The following is a 22,114-nucleotide window of genomic DNA, read 5'->3' as shown; positions in this document are numbered from 1 at the left end:
CAACCACCCTCCCATCCGTAAGCCTCACGCCTCCTATCCGCTCAATTACATTCCCCTTACCTCACAAACCCGTCCCTACCATCACACCTCCCCCTCCCCCCTCCTCCGCCTCCGCCTCCTTCCATCTCCATTTACTCTTCCGGTCTCAGACATAGCACAGGTACAGGTAGGTCTTCTCTATGCGCCAGTCTGGGGGGATGTCTTCCGGCTTGTGGCCTTTCATGTGCTTCTGCATGGCTGACAGGCTGGGGCAGTACTCCAGGCAGATGGTGCATTGGTAGGGCGAGGCGCCGTTGTGGGTGCGCAGGTGCTTGATCATGGCCGAGTAGTCCCTGGATCGCTGGTGGCACAGCTTGCACTCGAATGGCTTCTCACCTAAAGGATGACGGGGGTGGAAGAGGGTGGGGGAGGGGGTTGAAGACAATAACTGTGTTAGTAATTGTGCCATTCAATTATAGAGTTACATCCTTGTTGATGCTTGATGTGTGAGTTAATTTAGAAATAAATGCATTTGACACAAATCAATTAACCTTAAGCCTTAAACCGACTTTTTGTGCTTCATTATATCATTTCCAATATTTCATGACTTTGTCAGTTAATTTGCTCCTAATGACTTAATAGTATTGTTTTCTCTTTCAGTTTTAATTAGTACTTTAAAAAAAAAAACCTATGTAGTGGAGTCCTCGGGGATGCCATTCAAAAAGCACCCAATTAGGTTTATTCAATTTTAAAAGATGGAAACTATTTATTGAGTATCACACATTGTTGTAGCTCCGTCAGTCAGTCATTGTGAAGGCTCTTTGGAAAGACTTGTGTACTTGGAATGAAATATTTAATTTGTATTAAAGAAAAGTAGCCTATATATATTTTCATTTACACAATATGCACATTAACTATCACTCTTAACCCTCGTGTTGTCCTCAAGTCAAGGAAGGAAGGATGGAAGAGAGGAAGAAGGAAGGAAGGGAGGAAAGAAAGGAAAGGAAGGAAGGAAAGGAGGGAGGGAGGAAGGAAGGGAGGGAGGGAGAAGGAAGGAAAGGAGGAAGAAGGAAGGAAGGATGGAGGAAAGAAGGAAGGAAGGAAAGAAAGGAGGGAGGGAGGGAGGGAGGAAGGGAGGGACGGAGGGAGAAGGAAGGGAAGGGAGGGAGAAGGAAGGAAAGAAAGGAAGGAGGGCGGAAGTAAGAAGGAGGGAAGGAAGGAAAGAAGGAAGGAAGGAAGGAAAGGAGGGAGGGAGGAAGGAAGGGAGGGAGGGAGGGAGAAGGAAGGAAAGAAAGAAGGAAGAAGGAAGGAAGGAAGGGGGATGACCATGTTGCTGCCTTGCCGGTGGAAAAGCAACAGGTTTGTAAGAGGTGCTTGGATTAGCACCAACTGAGCACTGGCTCTAGCACTAGCTCTGAACCAGCACTGGCTCCAGCTCGGTGGAAAAGGGATAATAGAGGTTTGCTTTACAACTCGTATAATTGTCTAACTCTTCATGTTTCTTGCCCTCTCTGACTGAAAAAAAGAAAAAGTCTATATCAGGGCTTCAGGAGAGAGAAATAACACATCACTATCAGACATCACAGATTTGACCCTGCTGATCCACAAGTAAATGTGTTGTTATGATAATTGGACTGTACAACGCAGTAAGTGACAAGTCAGAACCCAGGAGGAGAAATCCCTGACTATCTTTGTCCGTGTGCATCAAGAAAAAAAAAAAAAAACCCACACGAACTCTTCAAAGTCGCTCCAACTGCCTCCAGTAATTGGTACAACTCTAAAGAGAAAGAGTAATAACAGCATGCATGTAGAGCGGAGGAGTTTGTTCACCTCTGAGAGAGAGTATCAACACAGTGGCAGTGCGGTCAATCAAACCATCCCAGTGATTCCCCGATAATTGTGCAGGCCAACGAGAACACTCGCCAGGCCAAGAGAAACTTTTTTTTTTTTTTAAATGCCAAAAGTTACACCAAATATCGGTTTACGTTTTGGGAGTCTCTGTGCAGCACTGCTCCAAAATAAGAGTCAGATTCTTGCCTGGGAAAGTCTTGATGGAGACTCAAGAAACAACATATTAGCTTTTTTTTTTTTAACCCTCCTGTTGTCCTCGAGTCAAGGAAGTAAGGGAGGGAGGAAGGATGGAAGGAAGGAAGGGAGAAAGAAGAAAGGACAGAAGGGAGGAAGGAAGGGAGAAAGAAGGCAGGAGGGAGGAAGGATGGAAGGAAGGGAGAAAGAAAGGAGGAAGGAAGGGAGGGAGAAAGAAGGAAAGGAGGGAGGAAAGGAAGGGAGAAAGAAGGCAGGGCAGGAGGGAGGAAGGATGGAAGGAAGGGAGAAAGAAGGAAGGACAGAAGGGAGGAAGGATGGAAGGAAAGGAGGGAGGAAGGAAGGAAGGAAGGAAGGAAGGAAGGAAAGGAGGAATGAAGGGAGGAAGAAGGGAGGAAAGGCGGGAGGGAAGGAAGGAAGGAAGAAAGGAAGGAAGGACAGAAGGGAGGAAGAAGGAAGGAAGGGAGAAAGAAGGCAGGGCAGGAGGGAGGAAGGAAGGAAGAAGGAAAGAAAGGAGGAAGGAAGGAAGGAAGGAAGGAAGGAAGGAGGAAGGGATGGAGGAAAAGAGGAAGGAAGGAAGGAAAGTAGGAAGGAAGGAAGGAAGAAAGGAAGGAAAGGAGTAAGGAGGGGGGGGGGGGAAAGAGGAAGGAAGGAAGGAAGGACGGAAGGAGAGGAGGAAGGAAGGAAGGAAGGAAAGAAAGAAAGAAAGAAAGAAAGGAGTATGGAAGGAGGAGGAAGCAAAGAAAGAGGGAAGGAGGGGAAGAACAAAAAACTAAAGAAAAGAGGGAGGAAGGAAGAAACAGTCAAAAAAGATGGGGTCAATTTGACCCGGGAGAACGACAGGAGGGTTAAAAACATAATAGGAGCGGAGAGTGAAAAATGAAAAATAAGGGGGGGGGGTTAGGGTTAGGTATTTCTCAATAAGCACAGCAGGAGACAGATGGACAATAGCTTATGTAACTACTTTTACCTTCTGCAAGACTTTTAATTAATTACATATTTCCCAATTTTTTTTAGAAGCCACATATCCAACTGAAAATGATGTGTTGACAGTTATATTGACATCTTACCAGCAACTTTATACCTTTCACTACAGTTTCAACGTCTATAGCTGTAAAATATGTCACAGATATAAAAAAAAAAAAAAAAAAAATAGTAGTGGTGGTGGGAAACTGTTGGTGACACACTGAGCGTCTTTTCTCCACTCCTGCTCGCTTCCTGTGATTTCAGTTCAAAGCCAGACTCATGCCTGTTGTTCCAGGAAGACATTTTTTTTTGGTGCTGTCATTTCCCTTTTTTTTTTTTTTTCTTTTTCTTTTCCTCTCGTCAGTTTCCCAACCTGACAGTTAGTTTAGGCGTTTGTTTGTCGGAGTGTGTCTGTCTGGCTCGTTTGGGGAACTTCATGGAGGGATTTTCTTGACTTGGAGCGGTGACAGCAGGGGTTTAACTGGTGGAATAATCAATATAATCAATCGATAAAAACTTGTTCTGTGTGAGGAGCGGATGTGGTTGACACACGAGTAGCCCCAAGAAAATTTTTCCTCAACAAAATGTGAATTTCTGCTCTTTGTTTCAGGGGTTTTACTCTGGCTCTGTGGTTAAACCTTGATAACAGTTAACTTTGCTTGCTGGGTATTTAATTAAAATTTTTTTTTAAAGTAATTATTTATGTATTTATTTACATTTAAGGTCTACATGCAATATACACATCTTGCCAAATCTGTGCTCCTTTTAAATCCAAAGGTTTTGAGTCTAAAGCGGAAGTAACTTAGAGCTGCATTCTATCAAAAGGCCACCAGGGGGCGACCGTCTCTATACAAGTCAATGGAAAATTCACCAAGTTCTCACTTGATTTCTAACCTCAGTAAACGTTTTTTTTTGGCCTCCCTGATTTTATAATAAACGATAAAGCAGGGTATGCATTAGGGCGTGGCTACGTCCTGATTGACAGGTTGATTGACCAATGTCCTCGAGATCCAGCCCTCGCAAACTATCGCAACCTGTTTTTATTTTTCCCAGCATGCACCTGAAATTTTCAAGATGGCGCTGCCCAGACTGGAAACTATTGTCTTCCAAGCAGCAGTCCACAAACCAATAGGTGATGTCACGGATGTTACGTCCATTTCTTTTATACAATCTATGGTCTGAATCTGTCTAAGGGTGAAATAAATGCAGATATACACAGGTGCTGCCAATCTGCTGAAGAAGACTGGCAGCAGCTGGCAGCAGCTGGCAGCTAACAGCTTTTCGCACTAACACACATTTTCCTCAGAAACCTCTACTTTCAAATAATATTCCATACAACTGTACATTTGGTAATCCCAGCCCTCCTAAATTCCTTGTAGTAGTGTATAATTTAAGAATGTTAATTCTGGGTTTCTTCCCATTCCACAGAAAGTCTCTAATTAACTGATTAAAATGTTTAAAAATCCCTGGAGGAATGCTGACTGGCAACATGATGGAGATATAATTACACCGAGGCACTACTACCATTTTTATTATGCTTATCTTTCCCTGTAAAGTCAGATTTATTAGTTCCCATCTATCTAATTTTATTTTAATCTTTTGAATTAGTGGAAACATATTAATTTGCATTATATTATATTATAAAATCTACACAAAGTGTTATTATCTATCCATCTGAACTGCAGTCCATTAAATCCCCCCCCCATGAGACATTTTTGATACTTGTACTTGTACCTCAGACTTGCCCCAATTAATTTTACAACCTGATATATTATGTTTTAAATAAACCTAACAACATAGGGGCTGGAGAGCCAGGGTTAAGGCCCATTTATGCTCAAAGTTAAATACGGATACAGACGGAGCCTTCTGTCTGTGCTCTGCGTTCATTTCGTCCGTATTTCTGCACGTTTCCATAAAGCTTACGGATACGGACCAAACGGAGCAGTACCACCGGAAACCATGGGGGGGCAGTGTTGCTGTCACTACTCGATACGTAGCTCTAGTGAGACACGAAGAAGAAATAATGGAGGAACTTTTTGAGGAAAGGTTGTGCGAGTCGGTTAGAAACTTTAAACATATCGTTTTTGTCTTTTATGCAAGAGGAACATTATCAATATCTCCTCCACGGCCGCCATGTTTGTGTCATAACCTTTTGACTCAGTGCTGCCCCCTGGTGGATGTATTGGTTAACATCCATGCCAACAAGTATGCAACTTAAAACTCAACTCCACCCAGTCGAAAGTGTTCTCCACTCCTTGGTAGAAGGCTGTGATCAGATTGTTATCCTCCCTCCCTATAAATCCAACCTGACCTGTATAATGTCCAGCAGGATATGCTCTTTGTGCATAGTTAGCATGTTGAAATCAACCCCCTGCTAAACTGACAGGCCTGCAGCTGGTTGGATCAAGTGGCTACTCGGGTAGTCACCCATTAATACAGCCTCAGATTATACCTTCGTTAAGATAGGTGTCAGAATATCAATGCACTTCTTATAATATTCAACCGGGGGAAGCCGTCTAATCCTGGAGCCTTTCCTGACTTCATTAATTTAATAGCTTTCCTAACTTTATCCTCTGTAATTGGAGCGTCCCAAGTTTCTACTTGATTAGACGACAGCCTGGGGAGATCAATCCTCAAAAACCCAATGCATTCATTTCATCAATATTAATGGGAGTGTCTGAAATATACAGATGTGAGTAGAACTTTTTGAAGACTTGATTAATTTCCTGAGGTGTAGTCATCGTTTGTCCAGATTCATCCTTAACACCTGATATAATGTAGGTAGCTTCATTTTTGTTTTAATGGTCTTGCCAGCAATTTTACTGACTTCTCTTCACTTTTGAGTCTAAATATGCCAAATTAATTAGATTAGTTATATATCTATTTCAATAAGGTCTCACTATACCTTTCAGATAAAGTTTTTTCCTTTTAGTTTAACTTCCAATTTACTGACTGTCTCCTTATTGTTTTGTTCTTCAGCTTTGATGTATGGGCTATAATTCTGCCCCTAATAAATGTACCTATCTTTAACATAACTGTTAAACATTGGTGCTTGAAACAAAGAAGTGTTTAAGTCTCCACCTACTATTCCTCTCTCTTCGAGTATCCAGAAATATTTGGGACCTCTTGATGATTGGTCTCAGTGGACAGTCTTCTTCTTTAATGGGCACCAGTGACCGGTGAAGTTAATTCTCAGCTAGGTCCAATTTAAGCACCTTTAAAACCAATTGCTTAAAATACTCCTGTGATTTGCCTCCCTCCAAATGTTCCTGAGCTCCAATTAGCCGCAGGTTGAGTCGTCTATCCAGGTTTGCTGCATCTTACACTGTTCTTTTCTAGCTCGTCACACTGTTTGGATGTCTTAACCGGCCGTTCTCACCCTTTACATGCATTATTCAATCATCTGCCTCCTTTAGTCTCTCAAAAATAGCAGTACATTCATGCTAACTTTAGCGTGTAAGGTTCAACATACTCCTGCAGTTCTTTGAGTACATTGATGAGTTGTGAAATCTCTTGCATTGGTTTTTCCCAAAGTTGATAACTAACTGGAGCACTTGAGTTGGGCTTGGCTTTTCGTTGCAGCTTTTGCCATCCCTGCACTAGCCATGTTAGCATATAGTAGTTTATCCCTCGCTTAGAGGAAGGAGACTTTGAGCTTGTAGCATCCATTAAAAAGAAGACACCAAACCACTTTTAGATGGCAACATTAGGTGTTTAGTGATGAAATCCAAGGGCAAATTGGGCAGGAATCATATCCTAAACGACCATTTCAGTAGTTAGACCCATGTGACAATGACACTTGGGATGTATGACATTAGCTTAACAATGACAAGTAAAATCATACTACTGTCAATGGGAGTCTATGAGTAGGCTCATTGGGAGGGAGGCCTTAAAGAGACAGGAGCTAAAATAGCCCGTTTAAGACATGGGCTGAACTGAAGGGCTGCATAAAGAGCAAATATAAGAAAAATAAGGATTTTTAAAAAACTGTTAATCTCCAGAATATAAATATAAACCTAAATATGTGCATGATATATCGCCTTTAACTTAACGTTCTTGGGTTTTAAACCTCATCTTACTAAATCAAGATCTAAATAACCTTAAATACCAGATGTGATGTTAAACTGTTGGTCATTTCCTTTTATAAGCCACACACCGAATCAATTAATCTCTGGTACATTACACAAAATGCAGCCCCTGCCACGGAGAACTCCTCGAGGTGTCATAAATCTAAGTGCAGTGCTGTTTTCTTGCTGTGGGGGCTGCTATATTCAAGAGGCACATTTCAATTCAGCAACAGCAGCCATCCTAAATGTGCTAATGATTTGAGTGATGGCAGGGAATAATCCACCGGCGCTCAAGCCGGCAGACGCAAATTAGACATGTAAATGCTGACCTTTACCAATGGCATTTGAAATGAGCTGTCGGAAGTGATCTGGCCCAGCGCTCGCTGTCACCTTTCAGCCGGAGCCTCGCACACGTTTGCTGGCAAAACGGAGTGGCTTCGTGCCTCTGCTGCTCGGTCTCTGTCTGTTCTTTTCGGAGCCCTGGTTAACCTTGACCTCTGTAGCTGCTGGGTTACGGTGCCATTTAGCCAATAAGCATAAATACAGTGTTCAAGGCCATTGTGTGTTACTCTGCAGCAGTGCGGACACCTGCATGATGTTGATATTGATAACCAGACTGTAAACAGGGTCGCCTCAAATAACTGGCTAATAATGAATTGCAAATAGGGTCCAGGTATTGATCCGCCATTGGCATTTGGGATGTGTGGAGAGAAGGGGGCGGGGGGTTAGGTTGCCAATGTCGATGATTCATCAAGCAGCTCCCTTTTGTGCGAGGTGGCCTTTGACTGTGAGCTTGTCACTTGCTCTTGTTATCTGCTGTTGCTCTCCGGCTTAACGCAAAGCCCCCCTCCCCTTCACAAAAGGGGAAAGGGTGGATGCGGGGGGAGCCAATTATTGGACAGGCTGCCTTGATAGTGTGGCTTAACAGCTGGCTTATTGAATGGGAGATGGGAGGGTGCTGCTGCTGCTGCTGGTGCTAGCGTGTGTGTATGTATGTGTGTGTATTAAAGAAAAAGAGATGGCGAGGAAGCATAAAGCCTTGGCTGTGTGCCATCCCGGTGAGCACTCGTGGTATCCTCACTCAGTCTGGTACATAGCATGCACTCATTCTCCAGGGCACCCAGCTTATCACTGTGTCAACATCTTTATGGGGCTCTAAATATACTGGGATCAATACAAAGTCTTCGGAGACATTCATCTACTGTATCACGGCAACAAAGATATTCATCTGGTCTGCCCCTTGCAACTTGGATTTCCTACAACAGAGCACTTTAACGGGCTCCATATGCTGCATCAATATGTTTCAACGCTGTATTATTATGAGGGGCAATGAGATATAATGTTGCACTTATATCAAATTAGGAGAAGTGGAAGAATGGGATAACATCTCATCACTACAATTCGAAAGTGTTTATGGCACTCATGAATGGAGCCTGACTGATAGAGTCTATTAAAGCAGATTACAATATTGCTAATCGAGACGTAAAATATCTAATGATGTAAGGCTCCATATGTTTTTTTAAACATGTGAATCAAATTTTTTTTTTTAATGAGGATCCACGTCATTTTTCAAGCTAAAGTTAGGATGTTGTTAGTTTATAGATTATTGCTTTAAAGAGAGTTTAAAGCACTTCATGGCGAACAACAGCAGCTGTTTTTCCCCCCTCCAAACAGGATATAAATAAATATGAACAAATGCATCAATAAACTCTTTTTACACATGTTGAGTTTAAGTTTCATGGCAGTACCTGTGTGCACACGGTAGTGGGTCTCCAGCTGGTGCTTGAGGCTGAACTTCTTCCCACAGCCGTTACATTCATAGGGCTTCTCCCCGGTGTGGATGCGTTTGTGGCCCTTCAGCGTGCTCTCATCTCGGAAGCAGCTCCCGCAAAACTCACACTCGAATGGGTGGTCCCCTGCTGTAATGTGGAAAGAAAGGGGTGGAAAGAAAAAAAAATAAAATCAATTAATCTGTAAAGCAAATCTTGTTTTTTAAAAAAGGAAAAGACTTGTTGGGGGTTTGTGTCAAGAGACAGATTGAAGGGCAGGATTGATATTGATGGATGCTCAATCATCGTGAAGGTCAGAAACAGGCAAAAATTCATCTGAATATCGTTAAAACTCTGATTCATTGATGTTCATATAGTTGGACGCTTTAAGTTTTGACAGCTAAAGCGAGCCATGTTACTGCATGCTATGTCTAATTTTGGAGAGTTTATGCACAAAGCCAGACAAACAGGTGTTTATACTCTAATAGATACCCACTTAGAGGCTTTAATACCAGCATACAAATGTAACCAATCCTTTGTCTTTCTCTACAAATCCCCTGCACTGCTGCTCTGCTTTGTGTAGCACCTTAAATAATTGTAGCCTGTCATGGCTGTTCACCGGCCATGAGATGTATTATTGACCATACGGTCCCAGTCTCACAATGCATTAATGGATAACCTGACTGATGCAGCAATCCCACAATAATGATCTAAGTTTGTCATCCCCAGAATGTATTATACTCGGGTATCTATATAAAAGCCAACACATTACAAACAGGCCATTTTCTGTACTGCTTATAGGACAGGCAGGGAGTCTTAAAAGATGACTGTTTTATAAAGGTCTACATTATACATTTGGTACATTTTAAGCAGCGAAACACAATCTCTATCAGTTTGGTTTCTGAATATCAATCTAATTCTGGTATACAAGCGCATTAGACTAATGAGAGGAGTCAGAAAAGGGGTGACACACAGGTATAAGACCGGGTAATTCATGGATGCATTGTTGGGTTTTTCTAAATGAACTACATCGCTTTCCACTTGGAAGACGACCAAAAGGCATCATCCATCTCTCTGAAAGGCCAAACTGTAAACCAAAGGGCAATTTTGTCAACAGAAAAGAAGCACTGCGTTTGTCTTCTGACTGGCGAGCTGCTGCAGGACGGTGAGCTCGAACCTGTCAAAATGTTTGCACAGCTGTGATCACTGTCAGGTGGACGATGTCATCGTTTTTGGTTGCTTGCCAACAAGCAATAACATCAGTTGGCTGTTCAAACACTTAAGGTTACTAGGCTTACATTGAATTGCATTGCACTTGGACTCAGACGTTGGAATTTCCGAGTTCCCAATCGGAAAGCTCAACTGGAAAGACCCCTGTGATCAGATTTCCGACTCGGAAGGTCGGAAGAGCCCCAACAGCCCAGACGTCAAAATCCAAGATGGATGTTTACTGTTGCTATGGTGTTTGTATGTGCAAAATATAGTGAAATGCATTTTTTTAATCAACTGGTATTACTATCAATGGCTAACTAGAACTGGTTTTCTGACTTCGTGAACTAGAAATGATTCAAACTCAAGTATGACGTCATTCCTAGCTCTGACTTCCAACTTCGGAGACAAAAGGTTTTCCCCCAAAAAACATCAAGTGACATCTTTTAGTCATGTTCATAATGACTATAGCACTAGCAGACATTGTTCTCATCTCCTACCGACAGTCAATTTTGGCATTTTTAAAACCATGACCACAAACTTAATCCAGCCTCCAACCATTGAAGCTAGCATATCAGAAAACTTGCCGTTACCTCTCTGACACCAATACTGTTAGCTCGTCGCTTTGAAAACTTTTTATAATAGGTTTGGTGCCAGTGTGACTTAGCAATATGATTCAGCACATAACAGAGAGGAAATAAAGTTGTCTAAATCTGTCTACCTTTTCCCTACCTTAATTTCCACTGTATTACTTCACTATCAGCACACTGTCTGTTTCTATTCATGCCTCCTCTGTCTAATCCTTTCACACTGGGTAAATGTATTCTCACTATTTATTTACTGAGGACCTATATTTCCATTCTGAGACACCATTAACATTTATTTCAGACACCACGCTTTTTGCAATAGAAGTCCGGTGTGACAATGCATGCCTTCACAAATTAAAAGGACAACAGGCATCCAATTCTGCTCCTCAGGATGCCGGAGCACAGGTCCCCACAGGGTAACTGTAATGGATATTCAGATGTCAATGATCAGGATATTATGATTTGCGGGAGGTTCTCACCAGCAGTCTAAAAGACTAATTGTATTCCTGTATTTGATGAGGAGCTGCTCCTTGCATCATTTGCTTCCACCCACCCTCTGTGTTACACGCTTAATGTCTCCAGCCACATAATGTTGTGGATATTTATTAATGTATTTCACTCCACTGCTGCAGGTTTAAGTCACCATCAATGACCTATGCCTTTCATTATCTGCCTGTCCGAGCAGCAACGTGCCACGGAATAAATTGCATTTCTCGTTATGTGCTGCCGCCGCTAACCCGCTGTTAAGAGACAATTTCGGTTCTATCCTGCATATTTTATTTAAGATTTTATGTCTGTGTGTGTATACAGTATGCATGGGGTTTATTTGGTTTATTTAGAAGGAGACACACAGAAAAAGGAGGAGATGAAAGAGATGGATACCCTTTAAATGCTCATCACATTTTTGGGTGGTGCTATACTTTCATGGAAGAAAACGTTTTCAGTGCCTTGTGATGTTGGACGCCTTCCCATTAAAGGAAAGCTTTGATAGGGATGGAGGGGTGTAGGGGGAGGGATAAAAACTCAGACAGGGAGGGAGAGGGGGAATGTGGGTGTATGTGGTGGTAGAGGTGGGGGCTGGGTAAAAAAAAAAAATCAATAAAAGTGACAGTCTTTATTTGTCTGCATGAAGTTATCAGTGGCTCCCGCTGTAAGACATTGTGCTCTTTCTAGCGTTTCAACCACAGCAGAGATCACAATCCATCACGGAGCTCGGTGGGCTCGCACGACGCCGCAAGAATAATAATTGAGCTCAGATTCACCTGCCTTTAATTAGGGCTTCTGATCAGACCAGCGAGTGGGATGCTAATACTCAGAGGAGGCCTACGGAGGGTTATTTACGCTTAATGTCCTGTTGCTGCACGTCTGGTGCTGGCGAACATCATCAGAAATGTGGAATTAGTAGGAAAAGAGCTTGTTGTCTTTGTCACAAGCAGTGCAGGATTTGTACTGTTTGCATAAAAAAATAAATACTATAAAATATGCACTTTATTTCATTTTTCTAAAGCATGACATTTCATTTTTAGTATCTAGATTGTAGTCTTTTTAATTTATTTATTTTAGTTTATTAGTCTATTTCACTTTATCGCTCATTTCCTGATATTTTTATAACATATAACATTATAACATTACTAAAAAACAGGTGATAACTACATAGCAGGTATAAAAACCCCCTCAAAACACGACCAGGTAATAAACTGATATTCTATTTCCTGTTGAAAATAGATCTTGTAGGTCCACCGACTAAAACAGGATGTCTGTCACCAGCTAAGGTTGAAAAAGATGCACAGAACGGTTCAAAATGCAGAGTGGTTTTTCAGCATCCTCCTCGTCCTCAGGATGGATGTAATGCATGTTATCTTCTCTTGCCACTCGGGGACGCCAAAGTTCAAAGTTGCACGGCAGAGCTTTAAATAAATCAGACACAATTCTATAATCACATTGTGAGGATGTAAAGAACCAGACAGGACTTCATTTTGTCAGGATATTCTCAGGGGGGGGCTGGAGAATAATGGGGACATGTCCTCTGTCCATCCCAAATCTGGCACTATTACTTTTTCTCCTCCCTTATCCCTCTTTTCCTTCCTTCCTTTCTTTCCTTTCCTCCATCCTTCCATCCTCTCTCTTTTCTTTCTCTGTCTCTCTGCTGTGACCACATGGCGGGGAGGCCACAGATGAGGACCCAGCATAGTGAGGTGGAACCACAGCATGGTGAGTGGACCCTTGGGTGCCCCCGAGCATCACCACCTGCGTCTCTTGACCCTCCTCCCACCTCTACATTTACACACCCACCCCCACCCCCCCCCCCATCACCCTTCACTATTACCTCTTTTGACACCCCAAAGGCCTGCCCAGGGTGCCTGTGCCCATGGGCACCCGGGGCGTGTTCATTATATACGGTAAGAGGCTGTAAATCACCGGGCTCCATCACTGCCAGGACCAGAACTGGCTCATTCTCTCTCTCTTTAAATTCAATTCAGTTCTCTCTCCCTCTTTCTCTCTCTTTCTCTCTCTCTCTCTCTCTCTCTCTCTCTCTGGCTGTAGCACCATCAAATACAGCTGCGAACACAAAACACCCTGCCACAGCAGACAGCAAATTGGCTCTGAGTTAAAAAAAAACACACACACAGACACTTACACACAGACAGTGCACAACAACGGAATATTAATGAAGGCTCGGTCTGTGAAGAGAAAGTCTGGGGAAGGGAAACAGCACAGCTGCCATCACTGCTACTGTTATAAGCCAACATTGTTTATTTGTGTGTGTGTGTGCGCTTGAACCTATAATGTACTGTACCTACATGCAATAAAGATATATAAAGAAAACAAAGAGGCAACATGTAGGTATGTGTAATATCCTGGTGTTGAAACTGCAGGTGGATGAAGGAAAATAAGAAAGACGCAGTGTGTGTGTGAGAGAGAGAGAGAGAGAGAGAGAGAGAGAGAGAGAGAGAGAGAGAGAGAGAGAGGGAGATTGCAAGATTAAGATGCTGAAATAAACACCATTAAATCAGTTTTTTTTTTCTCCCTCGTCCTAAATGGTGATCCAATGTCAGAGCCTGCACCAGCAAGGCTGCTTTCAAAAGATAAGCCGGCAGACAGGTAAAATGAAGCACACGTAATGAATGTCCATAAAATGCTTTTTGCTGCTTTCTGTTGTCAGTTGATACAACAAAATGTTGATTCAACCAATAACCGAGAGCTATATCAGGAGAAGCTCTCTATGGGTGATGAGCTGCCACGTTCTGCTGTCCATTAAAATGACGATGAATACCAGGAATTCAGATCTTTGCTATTTACTGGGAATTCTCACCCAAAAAAAAAAAAAAAGGACTCCTGTGTCCTGGGAAAAAAAATACCAGAGGGATTTTATTTTTAATGTGACGCCTTCTGCAAACTTCATTAACTTAACTTCATTAATACTACCAGACAACTATTGTACCCTAATACTTAAATCTGACCTTGACGTGCCATTATTACAGCAATTATTCTAACATCATTTTTTGAGCTGCTGTTTCTTCTAATAACTTTTCATGTGACTATGGCTCTTTTTAAAATCATTCAAACACACAAAAAATGGCTTTTTTGCTTATTGTTACTTCACTTAGACGTTTAAAGCTTCACTGTGCAGGTCGTGGATGTGTCACGAACCAGCTCAGAGAAAGCAGAAATGAAAATGAATAAAGCTCCTTAAATGACACTCATTGTGAATTATAGATAGAATATAATAATGTCATAATAAGTCAGCTAAGTCAGTAATGAATGCAATGTGTGGATTAGTGAAGTATGTCATGCAAAGAAAATAAAACAAACAAAAAAGCCCCTTACTCATCATGGCGGGTGAAAGGTTTAGAGCAGAGGTGTCAAACTCGTTTTCATTTAAGGGCCACATACAGACCAATCTGTCCTCATGTGGGCCGGATCATTAAGGAAGGAAGGAAAGAAGGAAATAAGAAGCGAAGGAAGGAAAGACAGGCAAAAAGGAAGGAGGGGAGAAAGGTAGGAAAGACAGACAGTGAAGGACGGACAGACAGACAGAAAGAAGGAAGGGAAGGAGGAAGGACAGATGGAAGGAAGGACAGAAGGAGGAAAGGAAGGAAGGAACAAAGAAAGAAAAAAGGAAAGAAGGGAGGACAGAAGGAAGAAAGAAAGGAAAAAAGGAAGCTAGGAAGGAAGGACAGAAGGAAGGAAGGAAGAAAGGAAAAAAGGAAGGAAGGAAAAAAGGAAGGTAGGAAGGACAGCATGAAGGAACCAAGAAATGAAAAAAGGAAAGAAGGAAAGAAGGAAAGACGGAAGGAAGGAAGGAAGGAAGGAAGGTAGGAAGGACAGAAGGAAGGAACGAAGAAAGGAAAAAAGGAAAGAAGAAAGGAAGGAAAGTAGGAAGGACAGATGGAAGGAAGGAAAAGAACACAGGATGGCAAGTGGGCCGGATTGCACCCCTCGATGGGCCGTATCTAAATAAGCCGAGGCCTGAACTAACCCACCTACCTACAGTACCCCCTTCAGTCCCGAGCCAGGAAGTCACAGCATGTTTTCACATTAATCTACTCAAGTGGGAAAGTTCCTCTGAGCTCACCTTGAATCTCAGCTCAAGGTGCGTGACTGTGAGCTGATGATTTGTGAAGACGAGATAGTTGACTTTTTTTTTTTATTTATATGTGTGGAAAAAAGCCATATCAGACACACATCATCATATCATTCAAAGCATATTAACCTTCCTGTCGTCCTCACGGGTCAAATTGACCCAGTCTGTTTTGACTGTTCCTTCTTTCCTTTCCTTCCTTCTTTCCTTTCCTTCCTGTCTCTTTCCTCCCTTCCTTCTTTCCTTCCTCCATCCCCTTTTCTTCCTTCCTTCTGTCCTTCTTTCCTTCCATCCTCCCTTCCTTCTCTCTTTCTTTCCTCCCCCTACCTTCCCCCCTCCCTTCTTTCCTCTGTCCTTCTTTCCTTCCTTCCTTCCTCCCTTGTTCTTTTCCTTTCTCCCTCCCTCCCTTCTACCTTCCTTCCTGCTTTCCTCCGTCCTTCCTCCCTCCCTCCTTTCCTTCATTCGACCTCCCTCCTCCCTTCCTTCCTCCCTTCCTTCCTTCCTTCCTCCTTCCCTCCTTTCCTCCCTTCCTTCCTTGACTCAAGGACAACAGGAGGGTTAATACAGCATTTAAAAAAACTGAGAAAAGAAACCCTAAATGTATCGCCTCCTCCCTATAGCTATTTTGACTGCAGTGTATTTTTGTTGCATATTGAGGTGCAAGAAGGACAATAATAAAAAAATAAAAGCTGATAGTAGATATGGACAAATGTTAGAGAATTGCAATACACACACACACACACACACACACACACACACACACACACACACACACACACACACACACACACACACACACACACACAAGGCTACATGTAGGTAAATGATACTGATTCTCTGAGGCGGATACGCTGTCTGCCTCAGTCTGATTTTAAGCACTATTTTTGCCCTGTTACCCAGCAAAGTGTGAATGAGATTATTAACATCAAAGTGTAAATGTAGAGGAACACCATGCCTCTACTTGGGTTTTTTTTTTTGGAGGGTAAATTAGGACATATTTCTGGCGCCTATGATGGCTGCGTGAGTTGCTGACTTTATAATCCCCTGACAAAAGGCTCCACATCATATTTAAACGATTGCTTTCACGGCTGGCTCATTGTGATTTAACACACGCCCACAGCGGGACGAGGTTCAAAGTGGCACGAGGCTGCAAAGTCTCATCTGCAGCTCCGGAGACGAGCTGAGGTGACATTTGCGTCGCCCGGGTGGGCAGGTGGATCAGAGACGCTGCTTGTGTCCTCTCCAATGTCTGCTAGACAGAGCAGATGTGTGCATCGCTACTGTACAGGCGGCTCAAGCAGCAGCCTCGTCCAACCCCCCCTACCCCCCCCCCCCCTCCCCAAACATCCCCAGCCCCCTACCACCATCACATACTAATGGTGTATTCGCCTGACTTGTAAATAGGGCTGACTGCTCTCATCTCACTGCCTTTCGTTTCAAATATTTATCCGTGAGCCGGTGAGCTAAATCGGCTCTGACAGTGAGACTGTTATTTAAGGTCGCAGACAGGCGGCTGGGTGAGAGAGAAAGAGGGAGAGGGAGAAAAAAAAAACGCATCCATCCCCTCGCTGGTGAAATGGGATTCATTTCCATGTGTTCATATTCTGTCATGGTTACTTTTTTTTTTTCTCATTCTGAATAGCCGCATCCGTCAGGCTACCTCTGCTCCCCTCACAACAATGTATTAGTATCCTGGCCTCGCCTCAGTGGAGAGCCAGCACTGAGAGAATTACTAGTGGACTGAAGGAAGGAAAAAAAAAACAAAAACACACACACACACACACACACACACACACACACAAAAACATAGTCACTGTAAATAAGCTTCGTCTGACGGCTGCAGAATTCATTTGGCGTTGACCTGAATTAATGCTGTTTATTCAGCTGAGCTAAAGTAGCAATGTAACCGGGTAGGGATAGCATCATTTGCTCCCATTTCCTAAAATAAAACATGTTTTTTTTTTTTTTTTTTTTTACTTTATATTACATTGTAAGATACATTCATCCATGACAATCTTTGTGTGAGGTTTCAGGCTGTGGCTGTACACAACTCCTATTTTATTGTAATGGTCGGCTATTCCATTACCCTATTATTATTATAAAAGCTCTTTATATATACAGTGTGAGAGGCGAAAGAAATTTACAAGAAAAAAATTCACGATTTTTTAGAAATAAATGTAAAATATCTCCGTGGTTACTGGTTTCAAAATCAGAAAACATAATGTTTGAAAATGTTTCTCATCAAAAAATCTGATTTTGGTTTCCCTCAAAAAGAAAAATACAAAACCCAAAAGCACACATGGGATTCATTCTTCATGGCTGAAATGTTTAAAACCACACATGCCTGTCAATCATCACATGTAAAAAATGGTGTTATATATATTTAAAACGGCATTTTTAAGTACAATGTTTTATATTTCAAAGGTAAAAAAAGTCACATGCAAACACGTAAACCATGTGACCTAAAAAAAATTAAATGTGTGTTATATGTAATACACACACACTCGCTTTTTGGTTGTTATATTACTCCTGTGCACCAACTACTACAAGACTTATTCTAGCACTATTAGGCGTGACTGGTTTAACCTGCTAGTCGGCCCCTCTGGACCCCCGTAAGCCCTCCATTACACTAATTCATTTTAGTAACTTGCTTTGCTCTGTGGCTCTGTAGCAGCTGATAATCACGGTGATAATAAACCATCTTCTAGGATTTACTCCACCATAACTCTATATCATTGCTTTAAATCTTCCTGTCGTCCTCCCGGGTCAAATTGACCCGTCTGTTTTGACTGTTCCTTCCTTCCTTCCTTGCTTCCATCTGTGCTTCCTCTCTCCTTTTTTCTTTCTTTCCTTCTTCTCTCTTTCTTCCCTTCCTCCATCTCCCTTTCTTCCTTCCTTCCTTACTTCTTTCCTCCGTCTTTCCTTCCTTCCTTCTTTCCTTCCTTCCTTCTTTCCTCTGTCCTTCTTTCCTTCTTTCCTCCCTCCCTCCCTCCATCCTACCTTCCTTCCTTCCTCCCTCCCTCCTACCTTATTTCCTCCCTCCCTCCCTCCATCCTACCTTCCTTCCTTCCTTGCTTCTTTCCTCCATCCTTCCTTCCTCCCTTCCTTATTTCCTTTCCTTTCCTCCCTTCCTTCCTTCCTTCTGTCCTCCATCCCCCTTTCTTCATTATGTCATTCCTTCCTTCCTTCCTTCCTTCCTTCCTTCCTTCCTTCCTTCCTTCCTCCCTCCCTGCCTTCTTTCCTTTACTCTCTTCCTCCCTTCCTCCCTCCCTGCCTTCTTTCCTTTACTCCCTTCCTCCCTCCCTGCCTTCTTTCCTTTACTCCCTTCCTCCCTTCCTTCCTTGACTCGAACACAACAGGAGGGTTAAATCCCTAAAAATGTCTGATATAAAAATGTTGTCTGATCAGTCTTCAATTAAACCCTTCATATTATGCTTCTCAGTCATTTCCATTGACATTTAAATCCTATTTTTCCCATTTTCCTCTATCATATTATACCTTAAAGGACATTATTTTTCCATATCTCAATCAGCTTCATGGGAAATGACCAAAGCTTATATGAGTTAGTCTATTATTTCATATAAAACAACAACCTAAAAGAATTATGTGATAAATAAACTAGACATTGAATTTAATCTTCAGATAGAAACAGCTTACTTCTCCCTCTGAGCAGTTTCTTATTGAAAAAGGCAGAAAAGCAAATGCTCTTCAGTACGCTCTGCTTTTGTCCTTGTTTTTTTGTTTTTGTTTACAAGTATGATGTTTTAAAAAAATCAATCAAATTTACATCAAAAAAATGTTGAAAGACACTGATCCCTGTGACTAAACACTCAACTATTCTGTTTTTATATGACGAGTCCTTGATGTCCTGTAATAGTCTGGTGGAGACATAATACATTGAAGAGTGCTCTTTGGAGAATTGAGAGCCCAGGAAGAGTAGCTGTTGCAATGGTAACAGCGAATGGGGGTATCCAAACAAATAAACAAACAAATACAAGAGGTGATGCAAGTTCGTAGCAAATGCTTATTTGAGTAATTTCATTGCCAGAGATGCAGCTACAGCATTGCACTGGTGCACCAGAGACACTGATGTAAAATGGGTTGGGTCAGGAGAAATGAGTTATTAGTCAGTCTAGTAGGAGCTTGCAAGTATGTCAAACTCAATTTTATGATTTTTTTTTTTTATGAAGTTGAGGTAATAACTTTTTTTTTTTTTTTTAATTTAATAGATTAATATGGTGTTGAGAGAGCTGAGCTTGAAGGTAATCCTCTTAATGTATCAGTCTGTCTTTGAAAACTTTTGATATAGTGACTGAAAGAACGAGAGGCTGGAACAACTTTCATTCGCTGGGTGTCTCCGCTCAGCGTTGGAGGCTGAGGGAGAAGCTCACATATTTATATAAGAGGTCAGTAATAAGCAGACCTGTCACTGATGAAATATTGCAGATTGTTACATTTTGTCTGAGCGTTTCTATTTTAAAGTGCACAGCTTCTCAAGATATTACGGTAAAAGTGGAGCTGCCCTCGGAAACTCACAGACCAATGAGCATAGTCAGTTTTTGCATGTGACGCTAATCAGTTAATCAAATCCGTGCATTCAGACAAGCGGAGAGACTCGACTGGGCGTTTCTATTTTAATGGTCGCAGCTTCTCCAGATATTACGGTAAAAGTGGAGAGACTCGACTATCAGTGAGATACACATCGAGAAAAGAGGAGAGACGTTTTGTTATAAAGTTATTAGATGTGAAATTAAGTTTATGGTTTAAGTTTAAAAGTAAAAAGGGATTTTTTTTCCTAAAACTAAGCACTTTATTTAAGAAGCACAATCAAAAAAAATCTTTAATGCACTTAATTTGATATTAACTCTCCTGTTGTCCTCGAGTCAAGGATGGAAGGGAGGAAGAAGGAAGCATAGAAGGGAGGAAGGAAGGGAGGATGGAAGAAAAGGAGGGAGGAAGGAAGGGAGAAAGAAGGAAGGAAAGGAGGGAGGACAGGAAAGAAGGAAGGATGGAGGAAAGAAGGCAGGAAGGAAGGTAGGAGGGAGGGAGAAAGGAAAAGAGGAAGGGAGGAAGGAAGGAAGGAAAGAAGGAACAGTCAAAACAGACGGGGTCAATTTGACCTGGGAGGACGACACGAAGGTTAAGAAAAAAGGTATTTATCTTACTCTTTTCTTCTTAAATCTACCTACTAGACACAGATGCTGATGTCACTACAATGCTACTTCAAGGTACTGAAAAATAAATCGGACATTATGACGCTCTGGACTTCCACTTGAGGGAATATTCACAAATCGGACCTCAGTGAATTTTAATTGAATACCTCTGATTTATATCATCTCCAAACTTCTAAACATACCCGCCTCACAAACGTAATGAAGATAATTAATGCTTCCACTGACCTGTGTGTGAGCGTAGGTGACGTTTGAGTGCAGTATGGCTGGGGAAAGTCCGGTTGCATTCACTACAAATATAGCTGCGGACGCCGGCGTGGACTTCCATGTGCTGCTGCAATGCCGTCTGGGTCTGGAAACGCTTCCCACAAAGCAGGCAGAAGATGGCCATGTCCGACCCTGCGGAGAGAGAAGAAGACACATACACAGACAGTTAGTGAGTGAGCATGATTTTCATTTCATTTGCTTAATGGCCACCAGTGTAAAAGGATAACTCAACATGGGTAGTTGTAAGTCATTAAAAAGTCTGTTGCATGTCTTTTTAATGATGCACTGTCACTACGGAGTTAGACAGAGGTGTCAGCTTCACCCGTAAGTCCCAATAAAGGTTGCGAATGTGGGCTCAGAGACATTGTAGTTCACTAACTGTACCCTGAAAAGGCTTAAGTATATTGTATTTATGGGATTAAAGGCAAGCACACACAATACTACTGTTTCAGGGTAGGTGCAGAAAAGATAAAGATCTCCTATATAATACTTCAATCGAATCTTGACTCTGCGAGCACTGTGCATTTTTCTCCAGCAGAGATAAAGAGCACACAGTCGGCAAGCACACAATCACATAAAATCACAAAACACCATTAAAACACACACAAACACACAAACACACACACACACACACAAACACACACACACACACAAGCTGCACACTCACTTGAACACACTCCCTTCACACTTTTTCAATTACCAGGCTGGGGAAAACTCTGGGGAAGGACTGAGTGTTTGGAGCTCAGTTTCTATTTCATCAGTCAATAACACATCTTTGGGGCAAAGCTGACACTAATTTAAAAATCTATGAAGAGCAGCCCGCCTCATGTTCATAACCACTGGAGGAGGAGGAGGGCCCATGACAGCCTCCACGCCAGATCAATCACTGTCTCGGCTGCTCTACACGCTAAAAGAACGTTGGGGTGGGGGGGGTAGAGGGAAGATGCACCGCTGGAGGAGGATGATGATAGGAGGAAGGATACAGGAGAGCTGTTGGAGATTCATATTGTTGTTATAGAGGAGGATGATGATGATGTAGAAGCCAAGAAGGAGGAGAAGACGAGAGAAGGAGAATTTGTTGCATGTAGGGGAAAAGAAATAAATATTGACAAAAGCTTCCCTCCTCTAACTATAGCCCTGTCGCCACGTTTCATTTTCTGTGTACTGAAAAGAAAGCAGATGTGCCTGCAGGAGTGTGAAATTTTCATTAGGTCCTAGTCGAAAAAATCATGACCGAGAGGCTGTGGCACTAATGTGTCAGCCCTGCAGGTGATGTAAGGTATATTCATGATCCCTGGAGGATGATTGCTAATGTGTTGATGACCCACTGGTCTTTTTTTATTTTTTAAATTTTTTTATTACTGGCCTCGCTATCAGGACGGATTTCCCACCTTTATAAAAAGGAATATTAAACAGCATTAGACACATTGCATGATATTTACTGAGCACAACCTCCCATAGGAAAATAAACTTT

General features: G+C 42.2%; 2 protein-coding genes across 2 annotated transcripts in view; both read right to left on the bottom strand.

The window, feature by feature from the left end:
- Positions 1-22,114, bottom strand: part of LOC128371002 (zinc finger and BTB domain-containing protein 16-A-like) — a 166,101-nt gene that overhangs the window by 102,953 nt on the left and 41,034 nt on the right. The window lies entirely within an intron of this gene.
- LOC128371037 (zinc finger and BTB domain-containing protein 16-A) lies at positions 137-20,872 on the bottom strand. Its single transcript, XM_053331235.1, has 3 exons — positions 20,602-20,872; positions 8,804-8,974; positions 137-375 (listed from the first exon to the last, which is right to left on the bottom strand). The coding sequence occupies exons 1-3, from the start codon at positions 20,762-20,764 to the stop codon at positions 146-148; spliced, it is 564 nt and encodes a 187-aa protein (XP_053187210.1). The 5' UTR covers positions 20,765-20,872; the 3' UTR covers positions 137-145.

This window comes from Scomber japonicus, chromosome 13 (genome assembly GCF_027409825.1).
Source record: "Scomber japonicus isolate fScoJap1 chromosome 13, fScoJap1.pri, whole genome shotgun sequence".
NCBI classification, from domain to species: domain Eukaryota; kingdom Metazoa; phylum Chordata; class Actinopteri; order Scombriformes; family Scombridae; genus Scomber; species Scomber japonicus.
Note: the sequence above shows the minus strand (reverse complement) of the source record. Positions and strands in the feature narration are given on the sequence as shown.

Bases quoted from the DNA above. Each gene is read 5' to 3' on its own strand.
- LOC128371037 (XM_053331235.1), bottom strand. From the start codon at position 20,764: ATGGCCATCTTCTGCCTGCTTTGTGGGAAGCGTTTCCAGACCCAGACG. The intron at 8,975-20,601 runs GTCAGTGGAAGC...TCCACATTACAG, and splicing joins TCACCTACGCTCACACACAG to CAGGGGACCACCCATTCGAG. The intron at 376-8,803 runs GTACTGCCATGA...GTCATCCTTTAG, and splicing joins CCACTACCGTGTGCACACAG to GTGAGAAGCCATTCGAGTGC.